Genomic DNA, 24,510 nt, shown 5'->3' with positions numbered 1-24,510 from the left:
GAGCCATATTTGGGTCTTCCTCCTCCTCGGTCTCGGAATGCTCTGGTTCTGTTGACGACTCTGGGTTCTCCTCTGTCGACGAATTCCACTCTTTTTCACTCTCTGACTCGAACGGGAATGGATCCTCCGTCCTCAATCCTCAATCTGGTGGTGATGGTAGATGTAGATTCCTTGACTCGCCACTTGTATTGGTCACTCCCTGACCCACATGAGCTTGCCCAACTTCCAGAATGGAAGCCTGCGTTCATAAACTGTCAAGGAGAAAGAAAATAACAGAAATTAAAATATTTACACCAGATCCTTAAACACAATAACAATAAACGCCATCCTTCCCCGGCAACGGCGCCATTTGAAAGTACGTGTTGATTTGCTCTCACGGTGCGCACAGAAGGAAATAAACAGGTTCCCTTGGTCCAGCAAATCCTATAGATCACGAGGTCTAGGAACTCGTTGGTCGTAGGAAGCCCTGGTCGTCGGACACACAGAGCACTCTTTCAAAAACCCTCAACCTCTTTACTAAACCTAGTATAGGGAAGTAGGAATCGATCCAACAGAAAAGGATGCGTAACAATCATGTTCAAGGATTTGGACTTGTTTTTGGTGTTGGCTGCTGCCACGCATTTTTCTTGGGTAGAGGAAAAGAAAAATAAACTTAACTTGGGAATTTTAAAACGGCTACGCTAACAGCTAGACCTAGGCGAAATAACAGAGAAAACTATGCAAAGAAAATTAACCGCTCAATTACTAGATCTAAGAAACTACTCTAATTGCCTAGACCTGGGAAACAAACTGACTGTGGGGACCATGACTGAAAAAGCAGAGTACGGACGAAAAGCTGGCAGAATAACTAACTCGGGTACTAACTAACAGCGACATCATCTTCTTCAACCAAATTGCGTAAAAACTCATAAGAAAAACAACATGAACAAAATCAGAGCAGAGCAAACTAAATCTAAATCAATTTGATGCATAACAACGAAGAACTAAACGGATCTACAGATGCTAGACGAAGTAAAACAGGAAACAAGCGGAAAACTCAAATCCATCCAACAACTCCCCTTTCTCACTTTGGATCCAACCTCAGACGCTAAATTCACTCCGGATCCAAGCGTCCGACACAAACTCCAACCAACAGAAACACTTCATCACTTCAGATTTAAACAACAACCTCCAATCAGTCAACAAACCACAGATCTATCACCAAATTCCCAGATCGAGTACCACGACATCAAAACAAAACAGAGATCGACATAAAACTTGTTAAAATAAACTCTCAGCAGCAAGATCTACGTAAATCAACTTGAAATATCACAAATAAACGCAAACCAACAGAAGCGAAAGGATAACAAGTAACATCAACAGCCAAGTCGACACCCAAAAGTGAAGTTCGACCGCGAAAGTGCAAAACAACTGAAATTTAAAGAGATTGTATCTTCGCCCACACGCGGACGGTGTTGCAACTGAGACTTTCTAAAGAAATGAACCCTTTCGTAACCCGAACTACCCCAGATCTCCCATTCCCAAGTGTGTGTTATGTGTGTGAGCTAAAAGAGAGTGAAAAGTGATGATTTTTGCGTTGCATGCTCTTCTATTTATAGGCGTTGGAGTGGGGCCCAACGAGGTATAGATAGACTTTGTTGCCCGCAACTACTGACTCCCTCCGTCACGCCTTCTTTTCCTTTGCATTCTGCTCACTTCACTTCATTCCTTTGCAAGACCGTTTCCTTCAGCATTCCCTCGATCTAGCGATTTTATCACACACCTGGCTTAGGAAACATGTTAGACCCAGCAAATTGTAACGCTTTTCACCATATAACCGATGCATGAAATTACCCTTATCATCACTCATCATTGTATAGTTGGGTTCCCACTAGTCATATCCACAGAAATAGACTCAGTCTAAATGAATAGATATACCATACATCGTGTTTCAATGACTTTCAAGTATATAATCTGCAAGTGCAGAAATATAAAGCCTTGGATAATTAAAGCACTAGTAATAGTATTTTAAGAGGTACCAAAGCCAACGTAGAAAACCTGAACCCAAAGTGCATATCCTTTGGGGACAGAGAGAGTATTAGTTAGATTGGCCGAACTAAATTGTCAGAGGTAAGTAACGATAACGAGCAATTCACGGGTAATCATTAACCGGATCGGCTTGAACAAAATAATCAGGAGCAAAGTAAGGAATAATGAGCACTCCACCTGCCAAGTGGGAAGGGACAACGAACTACTGCTTGATGAAGAAGATTGATTCCACTACTCGATTGATATCTTCAATGACCAACATATTGTGTCTAATTAAGAGCATCTCCAACGGCGGACGTCGCGGAAGTCCGACCGGACGTCCGCCGTAGTGAACGAAATACTAGGACACGGACGTCCCGTGCGCTCGTCGGATGGGCTCGGATATCCGGCCGACGGGCGGGCGGACGTCCGCCACTGTGGCGTGGGTAGGACGTCGAGGTCGGACGTCCGACCGAAAATTATTATTATTATTATTATTATTATTTAAAAAAAACTCTATAAATACGGCTCGTTGAACTTCATTTTATTCACACCACTTGTGTTGACAAGTTCCTCTCTCTAAACTCTATTTTCAAGTATATATAGAATGGCTAGTAGTCGTGCGGGTGGTAGTGGCGGGGGCGCTAGTGATAGTGATAGTGATAGTGATAATGAATTGGATCTCGTTGTGGAAGGGGCGATTGATCGATTGCTACGGCAGAGGCAGCAGCGGCTGCAGCAGGCGGCGGTACCTCGGCCAATCCATCGCCGACGTCATGTACACCGGGACCACATTGCTGCATATATTCGGTTGTATCAGGACTACTTCGCTCCGCAACCGCGTTTTGGGTATTCCGGCGACGTTTTAGGATGCATCGTCCGCTCTTATGCATATCGTGGGTGCTTTAAAGAGAAGATACGAGTATTTCAGGATCAGGGGGGATGCGGCTGACAAACCCGGACACACGCCCTTACAAAAGTGCACTGCCGCAATCAGGCAACTGGCGTACGGAGGCCCGACGGACATGTTCGACGAGTACCTCCACATTGGCGAGTCATCAGTCGTCGAGTGTCTGCAGAATTTTTGCGCGGGCGTTAGAGCGATATTCGGGGATTGCTATCTTCGGAGTCCGAGCCCCGCAGACTGCTGATAAATATGCATGGGTCGGTGCACGGGTTCCCTGGGATGTTGGGCAGCATAGATTGTATGCATTGGGAGTGCAAGAACTGCCCGCCGCCTGGAAAGGGATCCACACTTCCGGCTTCAAAGCCAATCATCCCATGATGATCCTTGAAGTTGTAGCTGACTACCGGCTGTGGATATGACATACTTATTTTGGAGTCGCCGGGTCGAACAATGACCTCAACGTCCTCCAGTCGTCGCCCCTGTTCAACGATCAGTGCAATGGCGTTGGTCCCGCCATCAGTTTCGTCGCCAACGGCAACCAGCACAATATGGGATACTATTTGGCGGATGTGATATACCCAAACTGATCCGTCTTTGTGAAGACGATCAAGCATGCGATCGGACCAAAGAAGTCCTACTTTGCGAGCCGTCAGGAGGCAGCGCACAAGGATGTTGAGCGGGCATTTGGTGTGCTCCAGAGTCGATGGACGATGGTGAAGGGTCCTTCACGGATGTGGTATATTCCCAACATCGGCGACATCATGTACGCATGTATAATTTTGCACAACATGATTGTCGAAAGTGAAGATGACGAACTTACTCAGTGGACCAACGAAAATGATACGGGTGTCGGTCCAAGCCACGGCGTGGCCAGCGCGAATGTGAACATGGGGGTACCTCATGGAGAGGTTGAGCGGTTGCGCGCATTTGCCGACATGCGGCAAAGAGATGCTCATATTCGACTTCAGGAGGATATCATCGAAGAGGTTTGGACGCGGAGGGATCGACATTGATGTGTTTAATTTTTTATTATCTACTATGTAATTTTTTTTTCCGAATAATGTATGTTTTTTTAATGAAATATTCGCATTTCCCCGTTCGTATTCGTGTCGAAATTTTAATTCCGTAAATTTTAATTCCGTAAATTTCCATTCTAATTGTGAATTGCGGAAAGTCATAGTGGGAAGTCCTAGTGCAGGGGAAGTCCTAGTGATGTGGTAGTGGAATGGGAAGTCCTACTAGTACTTCACTCTATCAACAAAGATAAAAGTATCACTTTAACACGGCCTGTTTATATAAATTTAATGAACAATGGATAAAAAAGTTAAGTGGAATATAGTGTGTTATATTGGGGTGTGATCAATTGCCTAACTAATCCTTTAATTGTTAACTATAACTAATTTAAGACCATAAGAATTAGAAGATCTAATAGTCTATAATTTGTCATGTGTAATTTCATTTTTTATATTTTAATATTAAAAAAATAAGATTAACTATCATGTTTAGGGTTTTGAGTCTTAATGCCAATATAGTGTATTAAAGATATCAACCAATGTATTGAATATGTCAACACAGTTTAATATTGACATTGTACACATATTATGTTAGAGGAGTGTTATATTGACAACTACAACGAGTCCAGCCCGGCGACGAGCGGCTCTCATACTACCACGGTACCCGTGGGATCTGGATGGGGCCAGTTGGGCGGGCCAGGGTTTAACGTCCCTTGGCAACAGTTGATGGGGAAGATGGCTGGAGCGTCGGGGGGGATGCAGGGGGGATGCCGTGGGGGGTGCAGGCGAGCGGGGGTGGGGAGGTATGCCCCAAATGCAGCAGCAGATGATGGGAATGATGTGGCAGGGAGGGATGCAGCCCGGTATGCATCCCAGGATGCAGGGGCCACCGGGGGGGACACGGTCTATCGTCCCTCTCTTGATTTTTTAACGGCTTCGTCTCACACGTCGACCCAAGTGGAGACGCAGTTCACTGGCGATGACCTTTTCTCATTGCATGAGATGGGGATCGATCTCGGGGAGCCGGACACTCCCGTTCCAATGGGCCGAGCCGAGCCGAAGAAGAAGAAGGGGAAGGGCAAGGTGGTCGGCGAGTCGTCGCAACCCGCTGTTGACGACACTCCCACGCGGAGGAAGTGGACGGAGGATGAGTACGCCGGCGTGGCCAAGGCGTGGTTGTCGGTCTGCGACGATCCGCTGGTCGTCAACATGTGGGCGAAGATTAGAGCAGCCTACAGGAGGAACTGCCCGCACGGAAGGACTACAACGGGGAGGAGTGCCGGAAGGGGTGGGAACGAATCAGGGCCGTGGTCAGCCGATTTTCGGGGTTGTACACCAACGGCCTCCGCCAGCTGACTAGTGGGCAGAATGAGGAGGACGCCCGGAGGATAGCAGAGAGTCAATTCCCCTTGCCGGGAAAGTATAAGGAGTTCACCTTCTAGGAATGCTATGTGTTACTGAAGGACTCCGGGAAGTTCTGGGCAGGGTGCGACGCTAGGTGGCCGAAGAAGCAGAGGCTGAACTATTCCGGCGACTACAGCGGCAGCAGCGGCGGATCCCACGACCTCCCCCCAGATGCTGAGGAGTTTCCGTCCCCTCCATCCTCTACTCGTCGCCCTCGCCCGGTTGGCCAAAGGCGGGCGCAACGGGCAGCGTGGGGAGGATCACCCCTATCGCCCCAGGAGGTCGTCTCGGCACCCGCCCCCCCACGCGCGTACACCTTATTCTCACGTGCAAAAATGGAGGAACGGATGTTCGCGGTCTTCCAAGAGTGGAAGGCCGCAACCGACCCCACGGAGAAGAGGTTTCTCTACTCGATGCTCGAGAACATGCGGGTGGATTTGGATGCCTCGAGGGCAATGGTGGGGGGTTCAGACACGAGCTCAGATACCCCGGGTGGCGGCGGCGAGGATGGCGGCGGCAATGACGAGGAGTGGAGAGTGGCGGGGCTCGTGTGTGGAAGCCCTTTTATTTTTAGATAAAAATCATGTATTTTTTTTTATCTATGTACCTTTTTTTTAATGAAATGAATGAATTTTCCTGTATATGTCTCGTAAATTTAATTCTGTAATTTAATCGTAAATTTAATTCCGTAAATGTAGTTGTTTTTGAATTATTTTTATTGCGGCTGGCCTATGGCTGGCCTATTTGAGTAAATGCTGACGTGGCAGGTGAATTTTTAGTGCTGCTGACGTGGCAGGGAGAGAGAGTGGTTGACCTATGGCTGTCCTATTCTTATTGTGGATGCTATAACTACAACTAAATAATAGTCATTAGATATTCAAATTTTGGGCTTAGATCATCAATCCCTAAATGTCAATACGATCAATGAAAAACGTCAATAAGGCCATATGATTAATTCCCAAAAATATCAATAGGCGTATTAATGTCAATTAACTACATGTTTAGTTATAACTAACTTTTAAAAGAAATTCCAAAACTTTAAATTCATATAACATATATCAAATTAAAGATAATTTCATAAGGATTCCAACGATATCCCACATGCATATGTTCCGACGTCAAAATTTGAAAAAAAATTGAATTTTTTTAATTTTTTCGTACAGCAGAAATGTCAACATACTATATAAAATATGTCAATATAATACATGTAGAATGTCAATATAAGCAATGGGTTAACATTCTTAAAGCATTGTGTTGACATTCTCAAAGCACTGTGTTGATATTTTCGAAACACTATATTGACATTTTCATCCAAAACCCTAATTTGGATTTTTTTTTTATCTTTTTTTATTTTATTAATAAAAAAGAAAATTACACGTGGCAAATTGTAAACCACGTATTTTCTAAAATCCTATGGCCTTAAATTAGTTGTAGTTAGCAATTAAATAATGAGTTAGCAATTGATCACTCCCCTACTATGTTATCTATGTTGATATTAGCTGTTGGTCGAAAAATATGAAAATTTAGGAATTTGTTTTTAGATTTTGACATCGGAACATATGCATGGATCTTGTTGGAATTTTTATAAGATTATCTTTAATTTGATGTATTTTTTAGTAAAAAAATAATATAAATTGAGAAAGTTATAATCATTTAAAGTTTTAAGATATTTTTTTAAAAGTTAGTTATAATTAATTTTTTGTTAATTGACACTAATACCCCTAATTGACAATTTTTTTTTGCTTCTTATTGATATTCGTAGATTAATGATCCAATGCATATCATCTAGTTGTAGTTAGCAATTTAAGAATTAGTTAGCAATATAACATACCTGGTGTTCTATTTATATATATTAATTTTATAATAAAATATAAATAAAATGAATTAATGAAATATAAAATTTATTTATTAAAAAAAATTAATAAAATTGATATATATAGTAAGATATTATTCATTTAATAATGAGTATTCTAAAAAGTTTAATGGTGGACGGGCCGGGAAGTAGTTATTTCTCACAGGTTATAATAGAATTCGATTATTTTATTTTAGCTTTTCCAGCGCTATTTTCCCTCATAGATCACATTTCTTATCACGTATTTATTGATTTCTAACCAAACTTTAGATCGAGTAAACCTATATAAATAGTCAACTTACTCTTAATTTGTATCATTAATTTAATTTGATTTATAAGCTATCATCTAGTCGGCCAAATAAATAGGTTTAGTTTTTTTTTAATTTAATTTAATTTGGCTAATTAATATTTTTAGCTCATAATGAGGCTTCTCAAATTACATGAACCCTTATTTTAGAATAACGGGATTAATGAATTGATTTTCATATGTTAATACCAATATGACAAGTAAATATAAATTTAAAAATCGCACAAAAATGGACTAGAATCAAGACATTTGCCCTCAGGCACTACACCAGTAATATGCTTCATCAATTTTTTCTTTTTGTCTTCTAATTTTTTTGAATCTCATCATATTTATTAACTTCCAACTAGTACTTTTTAAATTTTACAATAAAGCTCGTGACATCTACCGCTAATATAATAGTAATGGAGGGATATAATTATTATTATTAACTTTGAAATATTCTCTTATTTTAAAATATCCAAGCCAATCATTTAAACCATGTGTGGTAGCAAATCGAGAAAATTGAACTTGTAGATAAGATACCAGAACAATACAAGTGAATAGAAGAATGAAATCGAAACCTAGTCCCATCGAGTAGAGTTGCTACACCGTGAAGTCATCAACAACTTCAATCGAGTTTTCCGGCCTTCATGAATCGGTGATCGGTGATGGAATCGGTCTTGGATCCTCCATTATTGGTCACACATTCGTGGTGTGGCAGAGAATCCTACGCGTCCCAATTGTTAGGGAAATGGAAACGCATTGACAATCGTTGATGAGTGTAGTTTCACGTTTAACATGAATACTTTTTGAGACATGTACTATGCCACTTAATTTGGTGCCCACAATATTTGTAATTAAATAACTATATATGGTCCATTATTATACAAGCCACTTAGGGCATCCGCAATGGGGCGGACGATGCGACGGACGATGCAAAACCACTTAGGGCATCCGCAATGGGGCGGACGATGCATCGTCCGTCGCATCGTCCGCCACTGCAGCATCGCTGGACAATGGGTTACCCATCGTCCGCGGACGATGCGCGGAGGATACCCATCGTCCGTCACATCGTCCGCCACTTTGGACGACGCGGACGATGCTCACGCGTTTTGTTTTTTTTTTTTTTTTTGATTTTTTTCAAAAAAAATTTCTTAATTAAACACTACAATTCTCTACCATTTCACACACTCCAATTTCACATCTCTTCAATTATTCTCTCTCATCGTCTCAAAAATGAATCCCGACGACTACGATTTGAGTACATCGGATGGCTGCAGACGGGCCTTGACTCGAGCCTTGTTCGATGCCGTTAATGAAGCCAAGGCGGAATGCTTGGCACAAATGCATCGGGAGCAGGCGGCGGAGGCGCAGGTCCCTCGCCCGATACGATGTCGGACGTATGTCCCCCGCGAGCACGACGTAGCGCACGAACGTCTGTTCGCAGATTATTTTGCCGAGAATCCAAGGTGGGGCCCGAATGTTTTTCACTGACGTTTTAGAATGAGCTGAGATCTTTTTCTCCGCATTGTGCACACGTTGGAGGGACGTGATGAGTACTTCCAGTATCGGAAAGACGGGATCGGCAGACCCGGACTTACGCTGTTGCAGAAGTGCACGGTTGCGATCCGCCAGTTGGCCTACTGCACAACAGCGGATATGTTCGACGAGTACCTTCACGTCGGGGATACAACTAGCCGCGAATGTCTCAAGAAATTTTGTAAGTTAGTTGTGGAGGCTTTTGGCGACACATATTTGCGACGCCCGACTGCTGATGATTGCCAGAGCCTGATGCGGATGCACGAGACGGTGCACGGCTTCCCTGGGATACTAGGGAGCATCGACTGTATGCACCAGCAGTGGAAGAACTGCTCGACGGCCTGGAGAGGCCAATTCACTAGCGGCTACAAGGGTAGCCACCCGACGATGATCCTAGAAGCCGTCGCTGACCACCACCTCTGGATCTGGCATGCCTACTTTGGTGTAGCCGGGTCGAACAACGACATCAACGTCCTCAACTCGTCCACCCTATTCGCCGATCAGTGCAGGGGTCGTGGTCCGGCCATTCAGTTCACTGCCAACGGCCGCACACATCATATGGGGTACTACTTGGCCGATGGCATATACCCAAGGTGGCCTGTTTTTTTGAAGACGATCAGCTGCCCAATTGGTGAGAGGAGAGTCTTGTTTGCGGCAAAGCAGGAGTCCGCGCGGAAGGATGTGGAGCGGGCTTTTGGGGTGCTCCAATCGCGGTGGGCAATCATGAAAGGTCTGGCGCGTTTCTGGTACAAGGAAGTCATCGCCGACGTCATGTATGCGTGCATCATCATGCATAACATGATAGTCGAACAAGAACGTGGACATGTCACCAATTGGGTGGATGATGAAGCCGGATCTAGCTCCAGCACGACGACCTCGCCTGTCACTAGAGGATTACCGACTGGCTTCGGTGCGGTTCTACAGCGACAGGCCTCAATGAGCAACCAACAAGACCATACTCAGCTCATGACCGACATGATTGAAGAAGTTTGGAACCGCAACCGCCGCTGTTGAGAAATTGTAGTTTTTTTATTTCGTATTGTAATGTTTGAATTTTAATGAAATGAAGTTATTTTTCCAAATTTTGAAGTATTTAAATATTCAAATAATAGATAAAATGCTTAGGGCGTCGTTTAAGGCGGGCTATAGTCTGTCCCACTGCAGGTGGAATAGGAGGATGATAAAATGCTGACGTGGCAGTGTATAGGGCGTCGCTCAGGGCGTCCCATGGTGGATGCCCTTGTAGCATAACTGTAAACTAACGTGTGGTGCCTAATAGTAGTTATGTCCTACAATTATTAATTAGTTAGTCACACATAATTCTAAGGATCATTATTAAATTATGGCTCCTTTCTGCAAAAAAGTTGACACTTTTGAATCTTGATGCGTGTAATACAAAAAATAAAAATTCATTTTCAACGATAATCCGAAATTGTCACTATAATTTTCAAGGATTATTCCAAAAGTGTCACTATTTTTGTTTGGTTGGATGTTCTGGCGGATGGAGCATATGTGGGCAAAATGTGTGATTTATATTATTACTATTTCTTAATTTTCGATTTATTGTTTTATACTTCAGTTAAAAATTATCATTCACGTATACAAATTCAACAACGTACGTATACAAATACTAATGTCATTTTCTTGCTTTTAGTTGAGTTTGGAAGATATCTTGAAAGTTCAAAAAACATAAAAGAACGTATTATAGAGACATGCCAAAAAATTCTATAAATATGAAACTCGGCTAATTTTATTAGAAGGAAAAATAAATTTTCGATTATTGGTTTTAATTTGATTACTAGTAAAGTTTTTTTAACTAATCCAATAAATCATACTACTCCCTAGCTATGAGTCATGTATTTTAGCTGTCCCACTATTCTTTTTCTCGATTGCATGAGAAGGCTCAAAGTAAGCGAAAAATTGGCAAATCTAGAAACCAAACTTGTAGGGTAATACAAGAACATAAGTAAACGGAAGAATTAAAATGAAGCTCAACTCCACCAACCCTTTGGATTGGTTTGGCAGTTATTTCGTATGCTAGTAACCTTCTTCTTTTGCTTTCTTGAATGTCCTTTGATTTTCTTTTCATGTATATCTATTCTTTGGATATGTTTATTGTTGTATTTACGCTAAATACTTGATCTGCTCGTCTATTTCCATGGACCATATTCGGCTCACCCAAGTGGTATAGGCTTGACCATTGATCTTCTAATCAAAATATCCAACAATTAAGCGTTAGGCGAAATATTAAGTTAAGAAATAAGAAATGTAAATATTCGTCATTTAATGAGTTGACTTGTGTGGTCTCGAATGCATAGGGGTCCATTCATTTGTTGTTGATTAGGGGTCCATTCATTTGTTGTTGATTCTTCTTACATAATAAATGTTTTACATATTATAATGGTGAAAGAACATACTATTGAAAGTATTTATCGTACAAATGTCGCCTTCAAATATCTATACCTTTGGTAATATATTTCTTGAATTTGCAACAATTTCCTAATTATGAAAATTGCCTCGAATATTTGGTATGACTTTCACTTAGCATATTATCGATCAATGCCATCATAATGCCTTTGGATGTGTACTACTACTAGTGAAAGTCTAAAAACATTATTAAAACAATTGCTCTAATTGCAGATAAGGCAGTTTAATTAGTTCTCATAGTTTTCACCAATATAATTCCATGATTTAAAAAAAATGCAAATTCTTCAATTAACAATGAAAAAGGAGAGAAAACAGTCTATATGCTTATATGTATATACTCCTATACTTGGTAATAATTGCATTACACCTATGGCAAATTTCACTTGTTATACAAAAATAAATATATGAAGGAGTATTATGTTATCATGAATAAATAATATAATAATTAGCAATAAAAAATAAATATAGAAAAATTGTGAGTGTATATTATTTAGTAAACTAAGCTCGAGTGTTGGTTTGATAATGAAGAGATGCATGATTAAATAGTAGTGTCTCTCACGTGCTGAATTTTTGGAACCGTAACCAATGGTTAACTAAAACTGCGAAAACCGAAAAAAAAAAAAGTGGAATCGGAAAAAATCATCAAATTTTTGAACCAAAACTAGAACCGTCGATCACAAGTTCAAAACTAAAACCGCGAATTTCGGTTCGTGAAACAGAAAACATCATAGTACTTCTCACCATCAAAAAAGGTCCCCCAGCTTCTTCTATAAATATACATTCCCATCCCTTACTCCTCATCACAAACTTTGTAATTTCGAAAATCACACACCAAAAACATTCAAAAATGGGAGAAGTGTCAATTCTTCGCATGAACAAAGGAGAAGGAGAAGCTAGCTACGCCAAAAACAGCACCTGCCAAGTAAGAACTCTTATTTATCTCTCTCTCTCCCCTTGCTGTTTGGGTTACAAACTCATCCCGCATATGTGCAGTCGACGATCCCAACACTCACAATATATATATCTTTTCTCTCATGCAGATGCAAATAATATCACACGGCAAGACAGAGATGGAGAAGGCAGTGTTCAGAGCGATCGAAAACAGTCTCCCGAAGAGCATGGGGATAGCCGATCTCGGCTGCTCCTCGGGGCCCAACACTTTGATGGCGGTTTCCGAGATAATCGACAATGTCCGCAAAACTTGTCGCGAGATCGGACTCCCGATGCCAGAGCTGAGGGTGGTGCTGAACGATCTCCCAGGCAACGACTTCAACTGCGTGTTCATGTCGTTGCCCGAGTTCTGCGCCAGCCTCAGCAAGAACAAGGGCGTCGGTTCCGACCGCTGCTTCATATCCGCCATGGCCGGCTCCTTCTACGGCAGACTTTTTCCCAAAAATTCTTTGCATTTTGTTCACTCCTCATCCAGCCTTCATTGGCTCTCTCAGGTACAAATTACTCGACGTTTATTTAAGTTCGTGATCAAGGGCGAACGCAGATTTTTTTTTTTTAATAAAGTCTATGTTTTTTAAAATTTATTTAAGATTTTTTAGGTGATTCAAATAATTGATAGAAATTTTAGCATGACATAATTTACATAATTTTAAAAAATAGGCTTGGTACGCAACAAAAATATTCGTAGATATTGTCATTTTGTGTGTTTAGTCAATGGCAATCGCATGCAAAATCTCTCTCTAGATTGCCATGTATGTGTCAAATGTCCGGACCACTAGAACAGTCTGGTAAAATCGAACATTATTAATGTACTAGTATTTGTTTATGAATGAAAGTATTACATGTACGTTTCATTGAATGAGACCATACCTCACGCCTCACAAAATTGAACATTATTAACGTATTTTTTTAACGAATGAAGGTACCATCGGGTCTGGAAAGGTCGGGAAAGCATCTCAACAAAGGAAAGATTTACATATCCAAAACGAGCCCGGAATTTGTGGTGAAAGCATACCTACGGCAGTTTAAGAGAGACATGTTAGCATTTTTGAGGTCGCGGGCGGTGGAGGTGGTGGCCGGAGGGACGATGGTGCTGTCATTTATGGGCCGCACATCGCCGGATGCCTCGGCAGAAGTGGGCAGCCATCAGTGGGAGCTTCTGGCCCATGCATTAATGGCCATGGCCCAAGAGGTATAGTACTATGATTTTTTTTGGAAACTAGTGCTGCAAGACGTTACTAGTCACACAAAATTTATGAGATGGGCCAGTATATGAATTTAATTAAATGCAACCAATTAATTTTATAACAAATTCACTCTTAAAAAATAAAATGTACTAACATAAATTCGTATACAGGCATTTATCTTTTCAAGTCATAATTTTGGTGATTTTCAGATTTTGGAGTTAGCTTTTTGTTGTTTCTTAGCGGCCACAATTTTTTGTTGCATTGAGTAGTGGGTGTTATGGGTGTTCTCTTATTTTAGGTTCTTTATTATTGGATTTTTATAATCTTGTTTTACTATACATCATGAACTCTTGTTCGCCGTTTTTTCAAGTTGAGCTTTTCATTTTATAATATACTACTAAATTAAAGTTTTAACAAAAAATATTCTTTTTTTCTTCTGCGCACACTACTTACAACCATTAATGCGTCAGAAAAGATCATATAGTACATTTGCTACCCAAGAGAAAATAGCCTAACTCAAGATATCAGTACAAGGAGTTTGCATCGATCGTTTATCATGTAGGTGTCGCTTGAATATGTTGTGTGCTGCAAGATTGAACATCTGTCATTTTAATGTACTTTTTGTTGTTGACTTGTTGAATTGATTTTGCTACTAGTATAGTAACATTTTTTTGACATACTTTGCTTGCCAATTTTTGGCTCGTTCGTTAAAAGTGAAAACAAACTCAACTTGAAATTCCATGTGTACGTAGGGTGTTGTGGAAGAAGAGAAAATCGACTCGTTGGATGCTCCATATTATGCACCATCGGCTGAGGAAATGAGAAATGTGATAGAAGAAGAAGGTTCGTTTGTGGTGAATCAGATCACAACTTTGGAGATTGGTTGGGATGGAGGTTTGGTGTTGGACAATATTAACAACAATATTGATTTGGATGAAATTGATGAATCCTCAAAGGCCCTAAAAGTTACCAAGATTATTAGGGCAGCGGTGGAGCCAATGATGGAGTCCCATTTTGGGGCACAAGTTATGGATGATTTGTTTACTAGATATCATGGTCTTCTCCGAGATTATTTCTCCAAAACCATAGCTAAACACATTAATCTTGTGGTTTCTCTCACAAGAAAGTTTTAGACGAATAAGAAAACAATACCCGAGTATTTTATCTCAATGGTATTAGTGAGGAGGTTACGGATCTCAATCCTCACCGACCCTATTAGAAGGAGTTTTTTTAGAAAATAGTTGTGGTATCACTTAGAGATATTGTATTTTCCATGTCATAATTCAGCCAAAAAAAGACACTGAATAATGACTTAATGATGTTGAATAGTGTGATCGACGGAGAAATATCAAGGGATGAATTGGGTGATTCGATCAGATTCTTTGTTGATTCTCCTCTTTTGTTCGTATTGTTGCTTCGTGCTTACATGATGTGTGGTGATTTGATCATGTGCTAATGTTTTTTGTCCATCTATGAGTTTTGTTTGATGTTGTTTTTTTAGATGGTTACTAAGATCTTTTGTGTTATTTTTCTTAGCAGATTTGTTATTTGTTGGTTAGAGCATTTATTCTTTAGGGAAAATAGTTATCCTAATGAAAGGAAACTTGTATACATATTAATAGAGTGATGATCATCGGTGGATACCCTCGTTATAAACACAAAAATAGTGAGCTGAAATTCTAGTTTAACATTTCTCGATTATTGAATTATGAATTATGGAATATATAGTACATTATAAATTGTCTAATCAACAAAATTTAGTCAATTCAATATGAATATCTAAGTTGACTAATCAACAATGATTTAGTCAATTCAATATGATTAATATGTCTAAAATTTATCGTCAACAAAAGAAATATCCATAAAGAAAAGTACAAATGCTATGAAATTTATTGTCATCAAAATAAATATCCATAAAGAAAAGTACAAATGCTATGACCAAGAATATTCTTTCTCCATGTTTTTAATAATGAAAAATAAATTAAAAAATCTTACATGATCTCATATATCTTCAATTTTGATGGTCTATGGTCTCTTTCCTTTATTTATTTTCTATTGATATTATATCACTCATTAATCATTATAATTTCATTGGTTCATAAACATTCCTTTTTAGTGTTAAAATAAAATTAATAGTATATCATTCCTCATCATTCATATATTGAATTTTAAAAATTATATCAAAATTCATATTTTGTTTATAAATAGATCAAATTATACCAAATTTGATCTCTATAAATCAAATTTACTATAGTTTTTACATAAATAAAATATCTTCTTTACTCCACATAATTTTTCTTCGTTGTTCTTCTTTCATCCATGTTTTTAGCATCAATTATGTATTTTTAATTCTGTATTTCAATTATTATGAGTTATATTATTTATTTTATATTTTGAATTTTGTCATTTTTGTTTTAATACGATATTTAATAGTTATATTATTATTAAAATGTATACATAATAATGTTGTTGGTGGTCGTTGATAAATTATAATAAACGTATGTTTTGATCATAGGAGTATAGAAAAATTAATTAAATATATAAAAAAGTGATCGGTTGAACTATAATATACACAAAATATAACATTTAAAATGCACAATATTGTAAAGACTATTTAATTCGTTACTTACTTAATTTCTTTCAAATAACAAGATCTCTTTAAAATTAAATGATTTGATCTTAAGATACCAAACATAAAAAAAATACTACAATCCCTCAAAAAAGATAAAATAAACAAAGAAAAACAAGATCTAAAAGGAAATAAATAAATAATTTCCTCATTGGCCATATCTCTCGTCTCTTAATACTCTCTCCAGCTGATTCCATCTCAAAATTTCCGGCGAAAATCACCAAATTCACCACCACAACCGCCGCCACAGCCCCCGTTTCTTCCTTGTTCTCGGCCGACTGATCAGCACATCACATCCCCGCTGCTGCCGCCGCCGTGGAAATTTGCTCGCCGCCCTCTTTTCAGCCCCAACTCAACAACACCAAGAAGCTGTAAATCCTATCTGTTCATCAGGTCAACTTCTTCTTCACCGATGCTGAATCTCCTTCTTCTTCTTCTACTTCTACTACTTCTTCTTATTATACTTATTCCCATCTTAGTCCACTCGTTGTTGGGTTTTTGTAATGAGATCTGCAAGTTTGCTCATTTTTTTCGTGAATTGGAATTTATGGATCTAAAAATTGGAAAATAAGAGCTCTGAGATATTGATTGGTGTCAAATCATTTGATTTTGACTGACATATATATGTAATTTTGTTTGATTTCATTTGGTGATTAACATTAGGTTTGGAATTCATGTGTATTAACTGCTACTAATATACAAAGATTTCCACAACAAAAGTCATGGCTTTTATGTACTCCCTCCGTCCCGGATTAGGAGTCACATTTTGACCGGGCACGGGTTTTAAGAAATGTAAAGAAAAGTTGGTTGAAAAAGTTAGTGGAATGTTGGATCCATTTTTTTATATTGGTTTTATAATAAAATGTGAATGAATTGAGTTAGTGGAATGTGGGACCTACTTACCATTTATGGTAAAAATGAAGTGTGACTCTTAATCGGGGACGGAGCGATGGAAAAGTGTGACTCTTAATCGGGGACGGAGGGAGTAATTTTTATTATTATTACTCACTGAGTAAGTGTTCGGTGGATGGTGGATGAGTTTAGGCACCAAACATTGACATGTCTGGACTTTAGAGTTTATATAGAAGGTTTTGGCTTCATTTTGCAGATTTCACAATAGTAAATTGTGACGCTATATTTGTGGGAATTGAAGAGTGAAACACACAGTTCAATATCACGAAGGCTGACTTTATATTTCCTGGAGTCGTTTTTTATTCCAATATTGATATTGATATTGAAAATAAATTTAATTAGTAGTACTATACAGATTTCAAAACCTTATCCAAATATAACTGCTTCAAATGCTCTTTTTTAAGGTAGTATAACAGATACCTGATTTGTTACAATAGGATTTGCAGCTTCATAGCTGGTTGGGGAAGGCAGTCTCATGTTATTCAACTGAAGATTTTGTTCATTTTAGTAGCGAAGTTCTTGTAGATATAATTTGACAGAAACTTTTGACATGTGTTAAATATCACTGTTATTGTTGTTGACGGGGCTCACTCTCTTAGCTAGCATCATATACACATTTGTAGACTACTTTATGATGCTCTAATCATTAGTTCTGGATTTGTGACTAAGTGAATATTTGATGCTGTTTTCAGCTCATGAGCTGAAGTGAAGGTGTTTCAGTAAGATGCATTAATGAGATTTTGTATAATACGTTACCGCGAGGACTCGGGACACCTTCTGGATTCTTAGTCATTTAGTGCGTGTTTGTGTCTTTCCAAGTTGACTCGATGGATACAGTATTGTCCTCTTTCGAAACTGTTGTTAAGTCCGTCACGGATTGGGTTGCTTTGGCTTTTGATACCCCATATGCTCGATCGGTTGTCTTTGGAGTGCCAATCAAAGGTGAGATACCTTCTCATTGAGGCATTGATTTTTGGTCAGTTATATTTCTTTGATATACTCCCTCCGTCCACCATTGGGAGTCCTGTTGTCTTTTCTGCACTCGTTTTGTAAAAATAATAATAAATAGTTAAAGTGGAGTAATAGTAAAGTAAGAGAGAGAATAGTGTAGATAATTCTTCTCTACATTATTCTCTTTCTTACTTTATCATTTCTCTACTTTAACTATTTATTATTATTTTTACAAAACGAGTGCAAAAAAGTCAACAGGACTCCTAATGGCGGACGGAGGGAGTAGGAACTTAGCAATCATTTTAACTTGATGTAGGCCATCTTCTTGTGGAAGGTCTTCTCTTAGTTGTAATTCTTTTTCTTATGACCCAAAAAAGTTACAAGCCTCCAAAAAGACCATTGACAAAGAAGGTAGCTGGCGTGCCTCTTGAGTTTTATTGTTATATACTTTCTACTTTGCTTGTTCCATTTCCATTTTCCCATGAGAGCTTCACTATTTAGCTATTTTTAGATGGAATGTATTCTTCTGCATTTCATGTTTCTTTCGGGGCTGCTTTTCTTATTATTAATTTCTTGCAAATTGATTGGACGCAGTGAAAGCCTAGTGTTAAAAAAAGAACGAATGCCAAGCATTAAAGGCACTTACATGAATTTTTCCTGCAGACAAATGATCAAGATCTTAGTCTAAACATTAGATTAACATCACTTCCATCTTTTAAAACTACCTCGCCTCAAGCTTCAAACTATAACATGCATGTAGCATTGTATCAGCTCATCTGTTGTAATCTTAAAGGTTTTGTATCCCTCATTATTTAAGTGGGCTTATGTGTCACAAGCTGATATACATGGCGGCGTAATGTCTTTCAGGAAGTAGATGAATTATGTGATGAATGGGTCCCAGAACCCTTAATTCCCTCTATTTCTGAAGAGATGAAGTATGAACCTCCAGTATTAGAAAGGTGATATGTTTTTTTTAATAAATCTAAGATAAGTATGACTGTATGAGTATAGCAATTGCTTCATAGGTATACTTATTGCTTTTATATGCATGTCTAGTATTTGATTTAAATTTATAGAGCTTATCGTCAGTTTGTCACATTCTTAGCCCAAATTTTATTTTATGCTTTAATAATTTAATTAGCAAGATCCTGTACTGTTCCTTAAGATTTCCAGATGGATGATTAGTTGATTTATGCAGTGCTGCTGGACCACATGCTGTAGTTAATGGTGTTGAAGTCGTGAACTTCACATCAGCAAATTACCTTGGTCTTCTAGGGCACGATAAACTGCAAGTAACAACAACTTCTCTAACTCCTAGTTTTTGTGTCTGATATTGTGCTTCCATTCCACTGATAGCATTGATGAAAAACAGGAGTCATGTACCAAGGCACTGGAAAAGTATGGTGTTGGTTCTTGTGGTCCTCGTGGATTTTATGGGACAATTGGTATGATCTAACATTAACATGTACGGTGTGCATTTCCAGTTAATCTTGGCCATTGCTGAGACCATGTGGATGAATTTTGTAACAATGCAGATGTGCACCTTGATTGCGAGGCCAGAATAGCAAAGTTTCTTGGAACTTCTGATTCGATACTTTATTCATATGGACTTTCCACGATGTTTAGCATCATTCCAGCATTTTGTAAGAAGGGTGACGTCGTTGTTGTGTGAGTCTTCTTTGGCTTTTATTTATTTTCTCCTTTTCCCCCATTTTTTGGTCAATGCAACATAACATCTGGCTGCAAGTTCTTTTGAGTTTTTGAGCGGACTTTTATGATTTAGATTAATTAGGTCAGATGGTAGTATTTTTGGATGTTATTGGGCTTATATTTTACCTATGCTACAATTTCCAGTATTAGATGTTTGCTACCTTGGAGTATCATTTTAGGAAGAATTTTCAAGAAATCATCAACTTTCTGCCTAGTTGCATGTTCACCGCAACCTGTAAACATAAGTTAGTTTAGACACCAAATTTTAGTTTCGATGTTACTCAACATCCCTAATTTCTGACTAGTCAATCCTAACTTTAGAAAACTTAATTTGACTTTAGGTCTCAAGTACCTACATTTGGAGGGTGTGTTGAATTGCAACTAGGCCCAAATATGGCGATTTTTTCCTGTAAATTAACCCTTATTTGAAGATATTATGTCCTATTATTGTCAATGGTCTCTTTTGTCCTTTCACGAATCATGCCCTCAAGCTTCTCCTCCTCTTTCTGTGTTTTTAATTTATGGTGTAGCTTTGTTGTGAAGTACTCCCTCCGTTTCTTCATAGTTGAGGGCAAAACTTTTTGGCACGGAGTTTTAGAAATGAATATGTGTTAAATAAATAGATAAAAAAGTAAGAGAGAGGAAAAGGTAGAGAGGATAAAGTATAAAGTGAATAAAGTAGAGAGAATTAAGTAAGAGAGAGGAAAGTAAGAAAGAGAAAAAAGTTACCATATATGAAAATGACTCAACTATGAAGGAACTTCCTGAAATGGAAAAATGACTCAACTATGAAGGAACGGAGGGAGTACTATGTAAGACTTTTCAGTGTACCAAAGGCCCTTTTTTCTTGATCTATAGGTTCTATTGTTCTGTTATTTGCAACATTAACATAAGTTGCTTCATTTTGTTATATGGGCAATCTATATGGTATGGTGGTGATAGTGCTGAGAGATGGATTACTGCTATTTCTCATGCGATGCAAGTGGCCTCTGTTTAAATTTTAAAATTGCTTTTGCACATGCCCACATTGGTCCAGTGACATGTTAGATTATATATGATGCATTGATTTCTATGGGACGAACACTAATTAAAGTCTTTTTCTATTCTTTTATTTTCACTTATTTGTGGGTTATTGTGCTTTTTGAAGAGATGAGGGTGTCCACTGGGGAATTCAGAATGGCCTTCACCTCTCTAGAAGTACGATTATATATTTCAAACACAATGATATGAAGTCCTTACAGAGTATTCTGGAAAGTGTTACCCATGAGAACAAAAGAGCTAAGAAGGTCAGACGGTATATCGTTGTAGAAGCTGTCTATCAGGTATTTCTTCAGAAGCACTTATATGGGAATGGGGGCTGTAGCAGTCATAATGTTTTAGTGTCATCTTTTCTACTTTCTATAGTTCCCTCATTACATTGCTTGTATAGATCTTTAACTTCTCCTCCCAACTAATCTTGCGCAATTCCAGAATTCTGGTCAAATTGCTCCATTGGACGAAATAATCAAACTGAAGGAGCAATATCGATTCCGTGTTATACTAGATGAAAGCAATTCTATAGGAGTTCTTGGAAGTTCCGGTAGAGGTCTCACTGAACATTGCAAAATTCCAGTAAGTTTCCACCACCTTGATGTTTATTGGTTGTTTATCTGCGTGCTCTTCTTTATATGCAATTTTTGGCAGGTTGAGAAGATAGATATCGTCTCTGCTGCGATGGGACATGCGTTGGCCACTGAAGGAGGGTTTTGCACTGGAAGTGCCAGAGTGATTGATCACCAGGTATGTGTTCTATTAGTGTTAAGAGAAAAGAAGCGAATGGAAACTTACTGAACACTTAGGAAATGAAATGGAAAATACGATTGAATTCCTTAATAGAAAGCCTTGGCTAAGCCGTCAATTACAATATTCAAAGATAGCCTTCTCTGACCTCACTTTGGAAATATCTATAGAATTCTTCTACCAAGAAATGCAATAATAACTAGAATAGGTTGGAACACAACAAAATCTCTGGCTTCTCTCTGATAGCTTTATAATTCTTCACTGGCAGCGTCTCAGTAGCTCCGGTTACGTGTTCTCTGCTTCTTTGCCTCCTTATCTGGCGAGTGCTGCAATCACCGCCATTGATGTTCTTGAAGAAAATCCTAATCTTATCACCAAGTTGAGAGAGAACATAGCATCTCTCCATAAAGGTGGTTCTTTTTCAATTGTGAACAACTCAAAAACATGGTTTCATCATCAAATCATATTGAACTCATTTCACATGTCTAACTTCATGTAAGATTATAGGTTTATCTGGTGTACAAGGCCTTGAGATAGTCAGTGATCCAAAATCGCCCATCGTTTTTCTGAAACTGAAGAACTCCACAGGATTCGCCAGGGGTGATCTTCAAGTGCTTGAAGATCTTGCCAATCATGTAAGTGGTCTAAACTCTCTCGAACCCGTTTGTTCTCCCCTGTTTGTGATAATATAAGGGTGAGCCATTGCATTTGCAGCTATTGAAGGAACATGGCGTTTTCGTTGCACCTTCGAAAAGATCGATACTGGACAAATGCAAGCTGCCTGCTGGAATTAGGTTATATGTGTCGGCTGGTCATACAAAAACGGATCTGGATAAAGCATGTGAAGCATTCAAGCAAGCTGCAGCCCTTGTATTGGCAGGCCAATGACTCCATTTTCCTGAATGCTTCAGTTGTTGGAGCCTCGAGACAATGATGAAGTCGCTTAAACGCGCCCACCGGGATCATTAGTGACAAACTAACTTTGGTATATCGTCGTTAGATTGCTTCTTCTTGGCTTGCTCATGTGTTGAAAAAACATAAGTCTGCTGGGATCTCTAGATAGCTTTTTGGTCAAATTATGGTGTTGTAATGTTCTTAACATAATTATTGGGATTGTTTCATATGGGGAAAGAGATGCTGACTTTTTTGATGTGTTACAGAACGCTCATGTTAAAAAGATGATGAAATACTAGCATTATAGGAGCCGTTTAAATTACAAACTATCAGCACATCAATCGCAGCAAATGTTTATTAAAATTACTACAAAAACAAGAAAATAGACGTAAAAGAACATCAAATATCTGGTGTTGAGAGTGTTCGACCGTGAGATTAGCAGCAACTCCAAAGGTTCCAACTTAATCAACTTTACTACTAGCTTTTATGAGCTAGGTCGAGGTCAGTTGACCTCGACTCCCCCTGAATCTGCCAATGTGTATTTGATGACTTTCTACGATTCGTGACATCCAAGAGACCCATGGGCTTCCTCAAAAGATTACTACTAATGCTCAAAGAAACTAAATGAATTGATGCAAACTCAATGGTAGATCTAAATAACAGAACTCATGAGATCGAATCCAAGAAATAAGGTCGTTGCTACTTGGAAATAACATCACACCAAAGCAAAATCTCCAAAACCAAAACCCCTAACAAAATACAAATCACAACATAGAGAAACTCATAATATTACTGCCAACGCTCAAAGAAAGGAACTAATCGAAGTCATAAATGTTCAATGACGGATCTAGAAAACAGTCTTGTACGATCAGTCATGGGGAAGAAGATCATCACCAACGTCGGAATAACATCAATAACAAAAACAGACCCCACCAAAGCATATTCCACAAAATCAAGAACCAATAGAAGCAAACTCTCCATAACATCAAATAACATAAACACATTCTCCAAAACCAAAAACACAAAATCAAGAACTAATTAATGACTTGTGATTACAATAAAAACATCAATATCATGATTTTCCATCCCAATACACGAAAACATAAAAAACAGAATCTTTAGCAAAACTACTTCTTTTTGGGCTTACTCTTCCTCTTAGGAGGAAGCACAATCTCTCCTTTGAGTACAGGAATCTCCATAATCGAATCGAGACCACTGTATTTCTTACGGAATTTCTCAACCTGATCGGCGTCGACGAGAAGCTGCGAGCGGCTGCCGAGGTAGAAGGGGTGGTTGCCCGACCACACATCCACCACGTACTCCTTCTTGGTGCCGCCGGTGGTCATCACCAGCTCGCCGTTGCAGTAAACCTTGGCGTCTTCGTGGAATTCGGGGTGTATGTCGCCCTTCCTGCAGCTCAATCGCATCTGATTGCTGCCCACCGCTGCCTTAACCTGTCAATTGAAGAAGAAGAAAACCTAATTGGTGTGAAAATGGTTGTAAGAGATTGGTGTGCTGTTTGTTACCTTGGCGTTGAGGGAGAGTGGAGGAGGGGAGAGGTTTTTGTGGAGGAAGGGGTTGGAGAGGGAGAGCGCCATTGCTGTTGGTTTGAAGATAGACATTAGACAAGGATTGGGGCCTGGGGGTATATTTTGTGGATGGATGGAGATGGATACCCATTTCCAAAATTACCAAATCACCCTTCTTACTATTCATAATTAACTGGACTAAATTGTCACCACCAATTTTTTAAATCAGTATGAAAATTTGCTAGTTCGAATTTTTTGCAATTATTTCATTCGCAAAAAAATGGTAATACTACAATATTATTCATTTTTCGATTGTCATGTCATAGGAGTATAAGTGTCCCACAAAAATTTATCATGAGATGATTACTAACAAACTCAAACTTCATAATTTTCACAACTGATTCTTAAATTGAGGGACATACTAGAGTGTGTGTTTGTGTGGTATAAAATTAGTTTAATTTTTTCAAATTAGAGGATGTTCAATTGTTTATAATCTATTGACAAAATATAAAACATAGTTGGGCCAAAACTCA

General features: G+C 38.8%; 3 protein-coding genes across 3 annotated transcripts; 2 read left to right on the top strand and 1 right to left on the bottom strand.

The window, feature by feature from the left end:
* Positions 1-12,104: 12,104 nt before the first annotated feature.
* LOC125220162 (putative jasmonic acid carboxyl methyltransferase 2) lies at positions 12,105-14,949 on the top strand. The gene is made up of 4 exons (XM_048122310.2): positions 12,105-12,357; positions 12,476-12,880; positions 13,309-13,578; positions 14,326-14,949. The coding sequence occupies exons 1-4, from the start codon at positions 12,283-12,285 to the stop codon at positions 14,704-14,706; spliced, it is 1,131 nt and encodes a 376-aa protein (XP_047978267.2). The 5' UTR covers positions 12,105-12,282; the 3' UTR covers positions 14,707-14,949.
* Positions 14,950-16,352: 1,403 nt separating this feature from the next.
* LCB1 (long-chain base1) lies at positions 16,353-22,704 on the top strand. Its single transcript, XM_048122141.2, has 13 exons — positions 16,353-16,595; positions 17,807-18,056; positions 18,382-18,476; positions 18,933-19,024; positions 19,264-19,357; positions 19,438-19,510; positions 19,601-19,733; positions 20,923-21,097; positions 21,246-21,386; positions 21,459-21,554; positions 21,823-21,964; positions 22,062-22,189; positions 22,269-22,704. The coding sequence occupies exons 2-13, from the start codon at positions 17,942-17,944 to the stop codon at positions 22,440-22,442; spliced, it is 1,458 nt and encodes a 485-aa protein (XP_047978098.1). The 5' UTR covers positions 16,353-16,595; positions 17,807-17,941; the 3' UTR covers positions 22,443-22,704.
* A 774-nt stretch (positions 22,705-23,478) lies between these two features.
* On the bottom strand, positions 23,479-24,103 carry EMB2184 (Ribosomal protein L31). Its single transcript, XM_048122142.2, has 2 exons — positions 23,975-24,103; positions 23,479-23,902 (listed from the first exon to the last, which is right to left on the bottom strand). Exons 1-2 carry the CDS (start codon positions 24,068-24,070, stop codon positions 23,576-23,578), a joined length of 423 nt encoding a protein of 140 aa, XP_047978099.1. The 5' UTR covers positions 24,071-24,103; the 3' UTR covers positions 23,479-23,575.
* Between the last annotated feature and the right edge of the window lie 407 nt (positions 24,104-24,510).

Source organism: Salvia hispanica, chromosome 1 (genome assembly GCF_029641045.1).
Source record: "Salvia hispanica isolate PSC_SH4W2 chromosome 1, Shi_PSC_v1, whole genome shotgun sequence".
Taxonomy (NCBI): domain Eukaryota; kingdom Viridiplantae; phylum Streptophyta; class Magnoliopsida; order Lamiales; family Lamiaceae; genus Salvia; species Salvia hispanica.
The sequence above is the reverse complement of the archived record's forward strand: the minus strand, read 5'-3'. Positions and strand labels throughout refer to the sequence as shown.

What these genes read in the sequence shown, in the direction of transcription:
- EMB2184 (XM_048122142.2), bottom strand. Translation starts at nt 24,070, where the DNA reads ATGTCTATCTTCAAACCAACAGCAATGGCGCTCTCCCTCTCCAACCCC. An exon ending in CACTCTCCCTCAACGCCAAG is followed by an intron (nt 23,903 to 23,974) that starts GTAACAAACAGC and finishes TTCAATTGACAG; the next exon opens with GTTAAGGCAGCGGTGGGCAG.
- LCB1 (XM_048122141.2), top strand. Translation starts at nt 17,942, where the DNA reads ATGGATACAGTATTGTCCTCTTTCGAAACTGTTGTTAAGTCCGTCACG. An exon ending in CATAGCATCTCTCCATAAAG is followed by an intron (nt 21,965 to 22,061) that starts GTGGTTCTTTTT and finishes GTAAGATTATAG; the next exon opens with GTTTATCTGGTGTACAAGGC. An exon ending in TTGAAGATCTTGCCAATCAT is followed by an intron (nt 22,190 to 22,268) that starts GTAAGTGGTCTA and finishes TTGCATTTGCAG; the next exon opens with CTATTGAAGGAACATGGCGT.
- LOC125220162 (XM_048122310.2), top strand. Translation starts at nt 12,283, where the DNA reads ATGGGAGAAGTGTCAATTCTTCGCATGAACAAAGGAGAAGGAGAAGCT. An exon ending in CCAAAAACAGCACCTGCCAA is followed by an intron (nt 12,358 to 12,475) that starts GTAAGAACTCTT and finishes TCTCTCATGCAG; the next exon opens with ATGCAAATAATATCACACGG. An exon ending in GCCTTCATTGGCTCTCTCAG is followed by an intron (nt 12,881 to 13,308) that starts GTACAAATTACT and finishes TAACGAATGAAG; the next exon opens with GTACCATCGGGTCTGGAAAG.